General features: G+C 41.6%; 1 protein-coding gene and 1 pseudogene across 1 annotated transcript; both read right to left on the bottom strand.

Moving 5' to 3' along the window:
- Positions 1-1,508: 1,508 nt before the first annotated feature.
- LOC121482685 lies at positions 1,509-1,951 on the bottom strand (annotated as a pseudogene).
- Positions 1,952-1,995: 44 nt separating this feature from the next.
- LOC121482876 (peptidyl-prolyl cis-trans isomerase NIMA-interacting 4-like) lies at positions 1,996-2,406 on the bottom strand. The gene has a single exon (XM_041740877.1). The coding sequence runs from the start codon at positions 2,404-2,406 to the stop codon at positions 2,011-2,013; it is 396 nt and encodes a 131-aa protein (XP_041596811.1). The 3' UTR covers positions 1,996-2,010.
- Positions 2,407-12,255: the final 9,849 nt, after the last annotated feature.

Here is a 12,255-nt window from a genome sequence, read left to right as displayed (position 1 = left end):
ACAGGTGTCAGTTAATAAATTTCTATCTCAAAAGGGTTAGATAATAATTGTTTTTTGAGGGGGGAGGGGGGAAGGAGAGAGAGAGAGAGAGAAGCTGAAGCACAACCCTGAGATCATGACTTGAGCCAAAATTAAGAGTCAGACTCTTTAATCGACTGAGCCTCACAGGAGCCCCTAGATAATTGTTAAATAACTGATTGTGTAGATTAAAACATGCCCTGAGAGGATGGGTAGAAGAAATGGGCTGAAAAGGTGGGTTTAGGACCAGATTGTGAAAGGCACTGTGGTGGATTCATGCTAAGGGGTTAGGACTGTGTCTCACAGGCCTGGGGGAACCGGAAACTGGAGGAATCTGCTTCCTCTGAAGCCTCTCCAGTGAGTACGCTGGGCCTGGAGGCAGGATTTTTTTTTTCTAGCTGTTAATTGCTGTTTCAAACTATTAGTCTCTACCCTGCCATTTTCCATTCATCAATCAACTTCTTGGTCACTTCCCAACATTTATTGAAGACTGTGGGTCCTGACTCTCTGGCTTTGTTCGTCTGATGGGGGATTTCAATGTCTGTGGTGACAACTCTCCCGCCACCCCAGCTGCTCATTCTCCTGACCTCATCAGCAGTGCCCTTCCCTACCCCCCACCTGAGCCAAGCATCCACGACCACAGTCATAGGCCTAGTTTGTTCTTCGTTTTCTGGTTCTTCGAGGTGTAAAATTAGGTTGCCTGAGATCTTTATTTTTTCTCATAATGGGCATTGATTGCTATAAATTTCCCTCTTAGAACTGCTTTTGCTGCCTCCTAGAAGATTTGCTATGTTGTGTTTCCATTTTTGGTTGCCTCAAGATATATTTTTATTTCCCTTTTTGATTTCTTCTCTGATCCATTGGTTGTTCAAGGTTGTGTTGTTTCATTTCTACAAATCTGTGATTTTTCCAAGTTTCCTCCTGTTATTGATTTCTAGTTTCATGCCATTGTGGTCAGAAAAAGATACCTGGTATACTTTCTATCTTCAAATTGTTGAGGCTTGTTTCGTGGCCCAACATATGCTCTATCTTAGAGAATGTTCCATTACATAGGAGAAGGTGTATAGATTCTGCTGCTGTTGGATAGAATGTTCTGTATATGTCTATCAGGTCCATTTAGTATGAAGTATATTGCAAGTCCAATATTTCCTTATTGATTTTCCATCTGGATGATCTGGCCATTGTTGAAAGTGGGGCATTGAATTCCCCTACTATTGTATTTTTGTCTATTCTCCCCTTAAAATCCACCAGTATTTCCTTACTATATTTAGGTGCTCCAATGTTAGGTGCATATACATCTACAACTATTATATCCTCTTGATTAATTGACCCTTTAATCATTATATAATGACCTTCTTTGTCTTTGTCTTTTGTTAGTTTTTGACTTAATGCCTATTTTGTCTAAGTATAGCTACCCCTGCTCTCTTTCAGTTTCCACTTACATGGAATATCTTTTTCCATCCCTTCACTATCAGCCTACCTGTGCTTTTAGTTTTTTTTTCACACATGATGCCCAATGGGGGCACTTTTACTAGATGAGTGGGAAAGGGGTGGGTGCACCTTGGAGTGTATACCATCTGGGGTCTTACACAGGTCCAGAGCTCTGCTGCACCCTCTTCATCAGCTCTTCATCCTGCACAGACAACTCTGTCAACTTTTTGCTTATCCACTCATGGATGTCCAGGTACTTGGAGACACAGCAGCCCAGGCACACAGACTCACCCTTGGACAGCTCTGCTTTCTTTTAGTGGAGAGGCACACACTTCCAATGGTAGGCATTGGTCATTCTGTTGTACATATCACCATCATCTCTATCTGCAGCTCTGTAGCCAGCTGCTCGGCCCTAAGGGACCCATCTCAGTCCTGCATTGTGGAAGAGATCTCCTTCTGGCCCCCTAGTCCACAGCCTGGGGCCAGTCACATTGCCTGACATGTCCCTAACTTTGGCAAACACTTGTGATTTTTCATTTTTTTCCGGTCTTTCATACCATTTTATTTTCTCCATTCAACCATAATAATATGATATCCAAATTTTGTCCTAATTGGAGGGTCGGTAAACACAGGCTTATCCAGCCCACTTACAGGCAAGGCAAATGCTGCTTCTTGAAATGGTCCCACCATGGAACCTCTGGTCATCCAACCCAAGTCGCCCCCTTGCCTGGCTTTATCTTCACTATACTGTGTGGCCACTTCATTGAATCTCATTCCAGACTTTAACTTTTCCATGGCTTCCATGATTTTTCTATGTTTTTCACACAGAATGTGTCTGACCTTTATTGTATTACCATCACCTTTGGGACCCTGGGCCTTCTTGTCAGAACTGTCACTCCTGGAGGCGGCTCCCCCTTTCCCCCCTTTCCCAGAACCGCTCTTTCTCTTGGGTGGCATCTCCGAAAACCTGATTTTTCATTTTTATTTTTTTATTTTTTGTCATTTGTCATTTTTATTTTTTCATTTTTTATTCTTTGTGATTTTTCACTTTTATTTTTTTATTTTTTATTTTTTGTGATTTTTCATTTTTAAAAAGATTTACTTATTTAATTGAGAGAGAGGGAGAGAGTGCTTGAATGTGGGGGGAAGGGCCTGAGGGAGTAGGAGAGAGGAACTTAAGCAGACGCTGTAATGAGCACAGAGACCAATGTGGGGCTTGATCTCATGACCCTGAGATCACGACCCAAGCTGAAACCAAGAGTTGGATGCTTAACTGACTGCACCACCCAGGTGCCCTGTGCTGTTTAATTTTTAATTGATGTATAGTTGGCATGTAAAATTGTATTCGTTTCAGGTGTACAACAAAGTGATGCACTAATTATATACATTACAAAACGCTCACCATGATAAGTATAGTTATAATGTTATTGACTATATTCCCTAAACTGTACTTTTCATCTCCATGACTTACTTATTTTATAACTGGAAGTTTGTACTTCTTAATTTCTTTCACTTATTTCACCTATTCCCTTAACCCCTGCCCTCTGGCAATCTCAGTCAATGTGTCCTTAAAACTGAAGTGAATCTCCTATAGGCAGCATATAGTTGAGTCTTGTTCTTTCACTTTTATCCATTCAGCTACTTTATGCCTTTTGATTGGAGAATTTAACCCATTTACATTTCAGGTAATCATCAATAGGTAAGGACTTAACAAATGCTATCTTATTGTTTTATGGATTTTTGTATTTCCTTTGTTCTTTTCTCCTTCTTTGATCGTCTCCCATTGTGAACTGATGATTTTCCATAGTGGTATGCTTTGATTCCCCTAGCTTTATCTTTTGTGTACGAACTATAGGTTTTTGCTTTGCGGCTACCATTAGGCTTACATAAAACATCTTATAGCAGTCTATTTTAAGCAGATAACAACATAACTTTAATTGCAATTGCATTTTTATTCTACATTTTATGCTATTGATGGCACATTTTACATATTTTTATGCTGTGCACCCTTTGGCAAATCATTGTAGCTATAGCCATTTTTAATAGTTTTGTTTTTTAGCTTTCTTTTAAAAGTTCCATGCCCAACATGGAATTTGAACTCACGACCCTGAGATTAAGAGTTGCATGTTCTACTGACTGAGTCAGCCAGGCACCTGTCTTTTAACTTTTACACTAGATTTAAAGGCGATCTACATACCACCATTACAGTATTAAAGTACTTTGGATTTGACTATATACTTAATTTTAACTGTGCGTTTTATACTTTCATATGTTTTCATGCTGTTACTTAGCATCCTTCCATTTCAAATATAACTCCCCTTTCTTGTATGCCAGGTATAGTGGTGATCAACTCCTTTAGCTTTTGTTGTCTGGGAATATCTTTATCTCTCCTTCATTCCTGAAGGACAGCTTTGCTGGGCTTAGTATTCTTGCTTGGCAGTTTTCTTCTTTCAGCACTTTAAATATATTTCCCTACTCCCTCCTGGCTTGCAAGGATTCTGGTGAGAAATCCACTGACAGCTTTATAGGTTCCCTTTTGTATGTGATGACTTACTTTTCTCTCGCTATTTTCATAATTCTCTGTTTTTCTTTGATTTTGGACAATTTGATTAGAACGAGTCTCAGAGTAATCTTTGAGTTCATCTTGCTCAGAGTCCTTTATGCCTCACATATCTCTGGATGTTATATCCCTCCCAAGATTTGGCCTGCTCTCAGCCATTATTTCTTAGAATAATCTTTCTGCCTCCCCTCTTCTTCTTATAGGACTCCCATAATGCTATATATTCATTTTATTGATGGTATTTTATAGGTCCCATATGCTTTCTTCACTCTTTATTCTTTTGTTGTTGTCATTGTTCCTCTAACTAGCTAAGTTCAAATGACTTGTCTTCAAGTTTGTTAATTCTTTTTTGGGCATGATCAGTTCTGATGTTGAATCTTTATTATTATTATTATTATTTTTGGTTCTGTGACTATATTCTCCAGCTCCAAGATTTCTTGGTTTAAATTTCTTTTTCAGATTTCTCATTTTGTTCATGCACCATTTTCCTGATTTCATCTAGTTGTCTGTCTGTGTTCTCTTGCATCTCATTGAGTTTCTTTAAGATGACTGTTTTTAATTCTTTGTCACCAGCTCACAGATCTCCCTTTCCTTGGAGTCGGTTTTATTAGTTTCCTTTTGTGGTGTCATGTTTGCCTGATTGTTCCTGATCCACGTAGCCTTATGTTGGTATCTGTGCATTTGAGAGAACAAACCCTTTTCTAGTTTTTGCAGACTGGTTTTGGCAGGTAAAGACCTTCCTCTGATGGGTCCCTGGGCTGATGTCATTGCCTCCATGGTAACAGGCATGTGAGGTTGGAGCCAGATCACATGGCTGCTACAGGATCCACAGTGGGGTCCTTGGTTTGTATACTTGTTACCAGGGGCTTGGGTGGGTGTGAATTCTGATCCTTAGTAGGATGGAACTACTTCTAGGATCTTGAGCAGTAGGGCTGGTGATGAGACAAGGGGTCCACATCAAGGTCCACAGTTAAATCAACAGACTGCACATATGAGTGTGGTTCCTGCTGGGTCCCTGGGAGGGCCCCCTCTAGGTCACAGGGTGGGCTTATTGGGTGGGGCCCTGCACTGCAGCTGAGAGGGGCTAGAACTGAGTCACTACACTTCATAGTCCACTGCTGGGACCAAGGTCTACAGGCCCACCTTCAGGGACATGGATGGGTGTGCCTCCTGCTGGGTTCCTTGGCAGGCAGGACCAGTCCTGCACTTTGGCAAAGTAGGGATAGAGCTTAGTCACCAGGCTGCTTCAAGATCTGCAGTCAGACTGCAGTAGGTTAGCAGGCCTACCTTTGTGAGCACAGAGCGCATGTCTCTGGCCAGGTCCCTAAGCAGGCAGGACAGCCCCCAGACTGCAGCTGAAAGGGGCTGGTGACAAGTCACAGGGCTACTACTTTAGGCTCTACCATCAGACCAAGGTCATTGGGACTACTTCCTGTGGAACTTATAGACATGTCTCTTGGCAGGTCCCTGGGCAAGCAAGACTGCCCATAGACCATGGCTGGGGGTGGTGGTGCTGGAGCTGGGCACGGGCCTGCCTTAAGATCTGCAGTTGGACAGAGACCAGCAGGCCTGCTTGGGGGGCAAGGATGTATGTGTGTCACTTACCCCAACCCTGGGCAGGAAGGACTGTGTCTGGGCTGCAGTTGGGAGGAACTAGAGCTGAATTACAGGATCTTTTTAGGATCATCAGTGGGACAGAAATTGGCAGGCCTACCTCCAGGGGCTGGGATGGACATGACTCTTGGCGAGTTCCTGGGAGGACATGACTGCTCCTGGCCTGTGGCTGGATCTCTCAAAACTCCCCCAAAGGCGCTCTTGTCCATGACTGCTGCCAAATTATGTCACTGAACAGAAAGACGAGCAGGGGACCTTCAATTTTGCCATCTTGCTGACTTCCTCTCAGCATCTTCTTTAAGACTACTACCTTGTTACCTCCACCCTCATTCTCCCTCACCCTCAGTCTTGTTAAGTGAGAAAGAAAATTGGAGCTATTCAGTACAACTTCCTCAACCCTGTTTTCCTCTTCCCTACCACACACAGTATTTATGTTCAGCCACTCCATTCTTTTCTATCTCATGGAAAAAGTATGTCTTATTAATTCTGCAGGCTAATTTCTTCTCTTGTACCCTGAAACCCCTTTCTGCTCCATGACATTATTCCTTCTCTTTCCTATTACCTTCAACCTTTCCCTGAATGACATGTAATATGTTTCAGTATTTCCATACTAAAAAAATAATCCCATATACCTCTAAACAAAAAGCATCTTGGAATGTGAGTGTCCAGTTCCTTTACTATACTGAGTTCCAAGGTGACATGCTAGCAATCCTCAAAGGTTGCTGCTATATTCTAATAGCCAGTTAATTTTTTGGAGGGTGGTTAGAATTAAATACTTTATTCTACTCAAGAGAAAAATTTTACCAGGCATTTTCTTGTTCAATAGCATTTCTAGCAGAATCTCACCATCAATAGTTCAGTTAAACAGACACTTATCGAATGCCTATTACATGAGAGACATCGTCGATAGTTTCTCCCTTGCCTCTGTGTCTGTATTAGGAAACCATTTTTCATGGCCTTTATATAGCTAGTCCATAGTCTACACCCACAAGGATAATAATAGCTTTAACAGATGCTCTTAATGCTTTGCCCCATATCTATCTGGCTGCCTTGGAAATGTGGGGGAGTTGATGCCCGTGGGGGATGTGACATGGTATATAAATGCCCATCCTCCTTGTGCTCTGATGTGGTATTTCAGAGTCATGTCATATTAGCCTTCTCAATGGGGGTTCCCAGTAGGATTGAGCCCCACTTGTCCATAGCAGTAAACTGCTCATTGATGCACATATTATTGATTATTGTTATCCCTTCCTGCCTCAGTTTTCCCAATTTCTGACTTATGTTACCTCTCCCAATAAATGCCCTGCAACCTAGTAGTCCTTGTTTCAGGGTCTGTTTAAGGCATTATCCAAACTGAAAGAGTGGCTAACACTAAATGAGTACCTACAATGAGCCAGGCATTGTGATATTCCCTTCACAGTATTTTAACATAGTGGTTAGGAGTGAGATTAGATTAGTTAAAATATGTAAAATTCTTATAACATGACCTAACACATAGCAGGTACTCAATAAAGGTCAGTTATATGGTATCTCTAGGGTCCAGTCGGAGACACACACTGCATCAGTTTTAGGAACAGAGAGTGTAGTATAAAGAATTGGTACCTAGGCATAATAAAATTGTTTCCTAGGTAACTAAAAAGGTAAAAGGAGAACTCTAAAGGTGTCACATAGATAACAACTGCAAGAAGCCACAGCTGTGCCTCAGGGAACAAAGAGAAGAGGCTGAAATTATTAAAACTTGGGAGCTTAAGGCAGGAGCCCTAAGGAACTGAAATTCAGACCTCTGAGATGAGGGCTCTGCTCAGAGAGTACTGCTGACTCTGAACTCAGAAGAGTGGCCCCGTGGAGCTGAGACCTTGATTTCTGAGGAGGCTAGAACTGGTGTTTCTGAGAGGAGTGCGAAAAGGCTGTTTCTACAAGTGCTGAAAAAATGAAAAGCTGTATTCAGCTTTTGTTTCCAGAAGGAACCGCAACTGCTGGACTGAAGAATTGTGGTCAGGGTGACATACATTGGAAAATAAAACCTACACGAAGCACCCAGATAGGAGCAGAGCCCTTCCTCCTGCTGCAGACTTGCAGCTTTCCTCTAATGTCTCCCTGGGCAGAGCCTACCAGAAAGCCAGCTGGCAAAAAAAAGAAAGAAAGAAAGAAAGAAAGAAAGAAAGAAAGAAAGAAAGAAAGAAAGAAAGAAAGAAAGAAAAGAAAAGAAAAGAAAAGAAATGTGGTTTGTGGGGTTCTGTCCCAGTATCACAAAGCACAGTATAGATGGATGGGTTGCAGGGTGAGAGACAATAACCTAATAACTGATGCACGTGGTCTCTGCAACAATCCTTTGAGGCAGGTACTACTATTATCCTCGGGTTTATCTTTTTAATATATTTTATTTTTTAGAGCAGTTTTAGGTCACAGCAAAATGGAGTGCAAAGCGTAGAGAGTTATATCCCTGGGCTTTGATGAGGAAACTTAGATTGTGAGTTAGTAGTCCAAGATCACACAGCTAGTCAGTGGTAGTGTCAGGATTATAATCCAGGTCTCAGATTCCAGAGCCCACAGCCTTAGCCTCTCTCCACCTAAATAATACCTGTTTCCTTCTCCTTTCATCCAAGCTCACATGCTCTTCTATGTCATCAAAGTATTCTACAACTCAGACCTTTCATGCCTTTGGGTAGGACCACTCTCTTTGTCTCCTTCTTTTCCAAATTAGGTGACTGTCTTCTGCACATTGGGATCAGAGCAAGCAAATGAGATGTTTATCAGGACAGGACTCAGAACCACAAATGGTGTTGATGACCTTAGTGTTCTGTTGGTCCCATTGACAAGCATGACAACCTGGTGAGACCGTTAAACACTTTGTTGGCACCTAACTGGCATTTGCTCTAAGTAGTAGGCAGAAGATGGAATTAGAGATCATGAACGCTGCTCCAACATTTGGTAAGGAGGAGAAATCCAGGTATATTCTAGTTTTCACTCCCGAAAGACTAGATGATTATCCTACTCTGGGCAAGCTCCCTCATGACAAGCCGCTTGTTCTCTGTTGACACTACCTTCATCTAGATCCAATTTCTCTTTCGCATCATCCCAAGGCCTAATGCTAGGTCAGAAGTCCTGGAATTGAGTTTGAAGGGTACGTGTGGGGTCACCAGAAGGTCACTAATACCTCTCAGCATGTTGGGGAGTTTTGAGACAGCGATTGTCCAGTTGTAAAGCCAACACCTGATAGCCTTCGTGCTAGAGGGTGGAGGTCTCTGCAAGGAAAACTGCAGCTGGAATCCTTCTCAGGGGCTGCCCTTCAACAGGAAGTCTGGTTTCACTCAGCACAGCAATGTTCACTCTGGGTCTGGACAACTCACGTGTGACCACATTTTAGAGACCACAGTTATCATCATGGCCTAAAGTTGTGATATTTCACGGTGTAGGAGTTCTTCCTTCCTTCCTCCCTAACAACTTGGAAGCGTTCTACTTGCCTAAGTTTCCAAAGAGGGAATCTCCAACATGACAGTTTGGACAGTCTTGAGCTTGGCATGTGACAGCCTCTGCTCTGGGGATCTGCTTTGTAGGGGGAGGGCCTGGATGTCATAATGAAGGCTATTCAGAGACAGTGATATGCGACTGACATTCTGAGTTTCCTAACTAGGAGGAGGATTTGATGAAATTTATGAGTAGGACAACGTTGTTCTCATCATTGTAACCAGAAATCTGGGCCATCTAGACTTTCTCAAGCAGTGGCCATTAGTCAACTACAGGCATTTCATGGCAATGGCTCCCATCTTTAGCAGCCCATGACTAGTGCAATGTGGCTATGAAGGCTGATACTTTAACAGCAAGAGAAGTGAACAGTCCCTATTGTCTGCCACTCTGAGGTAAATAATAGGTCCTGGTACCGTCGATCCTTTCTCAGTATTTGCCCAGATCTTCTCTTATTCACTTGATCAGGATTCAATCTCCCAGATCCTCACCTAGAGCCAAATCCATCAGGTGGGGAACTTTCCTGGAGCACCACAAGATTTCTGATATGTCACAAGACCTAGAACAGTCAGACTAGTGCCATAGTTTGAATCCCAGGGGCCAAAAGTGAGGAAGAAAATCCTATTCATAATAGCCAGAAACAGAAAAAAAAAAAAAGGCTACAAACCTTAGTCATTAGAGAACATCGTGAACCGGGAGCTATGAGGAACTTGAACAGAACAGAACCTAGTTGGGGAATAAAGTGAGGAGAATTGGGTTACGGTAGAAAACAATTCTGAAATACTTGCATTTACATGCTGTTGTCTGGATATGACATGGAGAGGGTGGGCTGGCTTGAATGTACAGAGTCAGAGCAGGTAGCAATGACAATGTAGGGCTGAGGAGTTTCCATTAATATGGCCCATGTAGTTCTTCTAGGTAATCCAAAAGCTGCTCATTTGCAGGTTGGAGTTGAAGCTAAAACACAGATCAGCCTCTAGTCAGTGCTGTGAATGAGTTTACTGATGACATTAATATCTCCTGTGAAATAGGGCCATTCTTTCTCTTAATCTTAGTAAACTTTTAAAGGGTGTGGTAGGTGGAGCAGGTGTTCCATGGCGGCTTTGGTGCCACCAGAGCCCTCTGCGTATTGTGGAGACCACACGGGGAAACTCAGGACAACTGTCATCTTCACCGTCTCCTCAACCAACTCCTTTCACATCAGCCTTGAAAGGTGCAGCATCCCTCCAAAATTCTCGTGTTTGCTCTAGTTCTTTTCTGGTGACTTTAAGTGTTCAAAAAAAAAAAAAAAACAATATATCATTGTTTCGATTGCCCAATATAGTCCTTCAGAAGCTAACTCTTGTAAGGGCATACTTCCTACCTTAAACCCTTACCATAGAAATGGTAGAAACTAATATTCAATTGTTGCTTTTTTTTTTCTTTTTTTTTTTTTTTTAAATTTATTTATGATAGTCACAGAGAGAGAGAGAGAGGCAGAGACACAGGCAGAGGGAGAAGCAGGCTCCATGCACCGGGAGCCTGATGTGGGATTCGATCCCGGGTCTCCAGGATCGTGCCCCGGGCCAAAGGCAGGCGCCAAACCGCTGCGCCACCCAGGGATCCCTCAATTGTTGCTTTATTGCCACTGAAGGGTTGTAATGATATGTTACTCTTGGAAATAAGATAAAAGATGTTCTCACATGGAAATGATGATACAGCAGTAGGTGAAAATTTAAAGACCAGGTGTTTGATTTCGGTGAGAGAGAGACAGAAAATATCTTCTCAGCTTCACCTGTTTGACTATAGTTGACTGAAGTAGTATAAGATATTTACCAAAGTTCTACCATTACTGAAGAATATCAAATCACTAATACAGACACAATGAGCAGTTTCCGGTAAGGAGGTCTGGCAATTAGTCTCTCCTTTCATCCATAGAAATTTGATTTGAATTGTTATAGCTGTGAGGGTAGGCTAGCTGTAACACACACCCCTATGTCATTTTTTAAAGGTTTGACTTAGCAGCCATGACATATTTTTTGGAGAGAAAAACAAATCCCAAATACTTAGACACCATTGAGTGAAAAGGAGAGTTCACCCTCAGTTGGTTTCTACTGTTTGGTTAATTGCTTTTTTAAAAATTTTATTTATTTATTCATGAGAGATACAGAGAAAGAGGCAGGGACATAAGCAGAGGGAGAAGCAGCCTCCCCATAGGGAGCCTCCATCCCAGGACCCCAAGATCACAAGCTAAACTGAAGGCAGATGCTCCACCACTGAGCCACCCACATGCCCTTGGCTAATTGCTTTTTAAAAACTTTCACAAATTTAACCTTTTAAAAGTACTATGTGACGTAATAAGGTATTACTATGATACTTGAAATATTAAAGCATTTTAAGCCCAGAATCTGAAAGTGTGTGACCAAAAAATACATAATTTTTTTATGGCAGTGATTTTTTTTCTTTTTTTAAATTATTTTTATTTTTATTTTATTTTATTTATTTTTATTTTTATTTTTTATAATAAATTTATTTTTTATTGGTGTTCAATTTACCAACATACAGAATAACACCCAGTGCTCATCCCGTCAAGTGCCCCCCTCAGTGCCCGTCACCCAGTCACCCCCACCCCCCGCCCACCTCCCCTTCCACCACCCCTAGTTCGTTTCCCAGAGTTAGGAGTCTTCATGTTCTGTCTCCCTCTCTGATATTTCCCACTCATTTTTTTCTCCCTTCTCCTTCATTCCCTTTCACTATTTTTTATATTCCCCAAATGAATGAGACCGTATAATGTTTGTCCTTCTCCGATTGACTTATTTCACTCAGCATAATACCCTCCAGTTCCATCCACGTCGAAGCAAATGGTGGGTATTTGTCGTTTCTAATTAAATTCCAGTCTTACCTTCACTATTTTACTCTTACTGTGGGGTTAATGTTTTCTGTTTTTAGCTTTAAAGGTAGAAATTAGATAATTCATTGTTTACCTTTCTAACCTAGGCACTTAAAGCTATAGATTTCCCTCTAACCTCTTTAGGGGCATTCCATAAAATTTAAAATACTGTAATTATCACTCAGTTTAAAACATTTTCCAATTTCCTTTGTGGTTCCTTTCCTTGACTTTTCAGTTATTTAAGGTATATTGTTAATTTCCAACTGTTTGGGGATTTAAAACATTTTTAGTATTTTTT

This window comes from Vulpes lagopus, chromosome X, assembly GCF_018345385.1.
Source record: "Vulpes lagopus strain Blue_001 chromosome X, ASM1834538v1, whole genome shotgun sequence".
Lineage (NCBI taxonomy): Eukaryota > Metazoa > Chordata > Mammalia > Carnivora > Canidae > Vulpes > Vulpes lagopus.
This window is presented reverse-complemented; position numbering and strand designations above follow the sequence as displayed.

What these genes read in the sequence shown, in the direction of transcription:
- LOC121482876 (XM_041740877.1), bottom strand. Translation starts at nt 2,406, where the DNA reads ATGCCACCCAAGAGAAAGAGCGGTTCTGGGAAAGGGGGGAAAGGGGGA.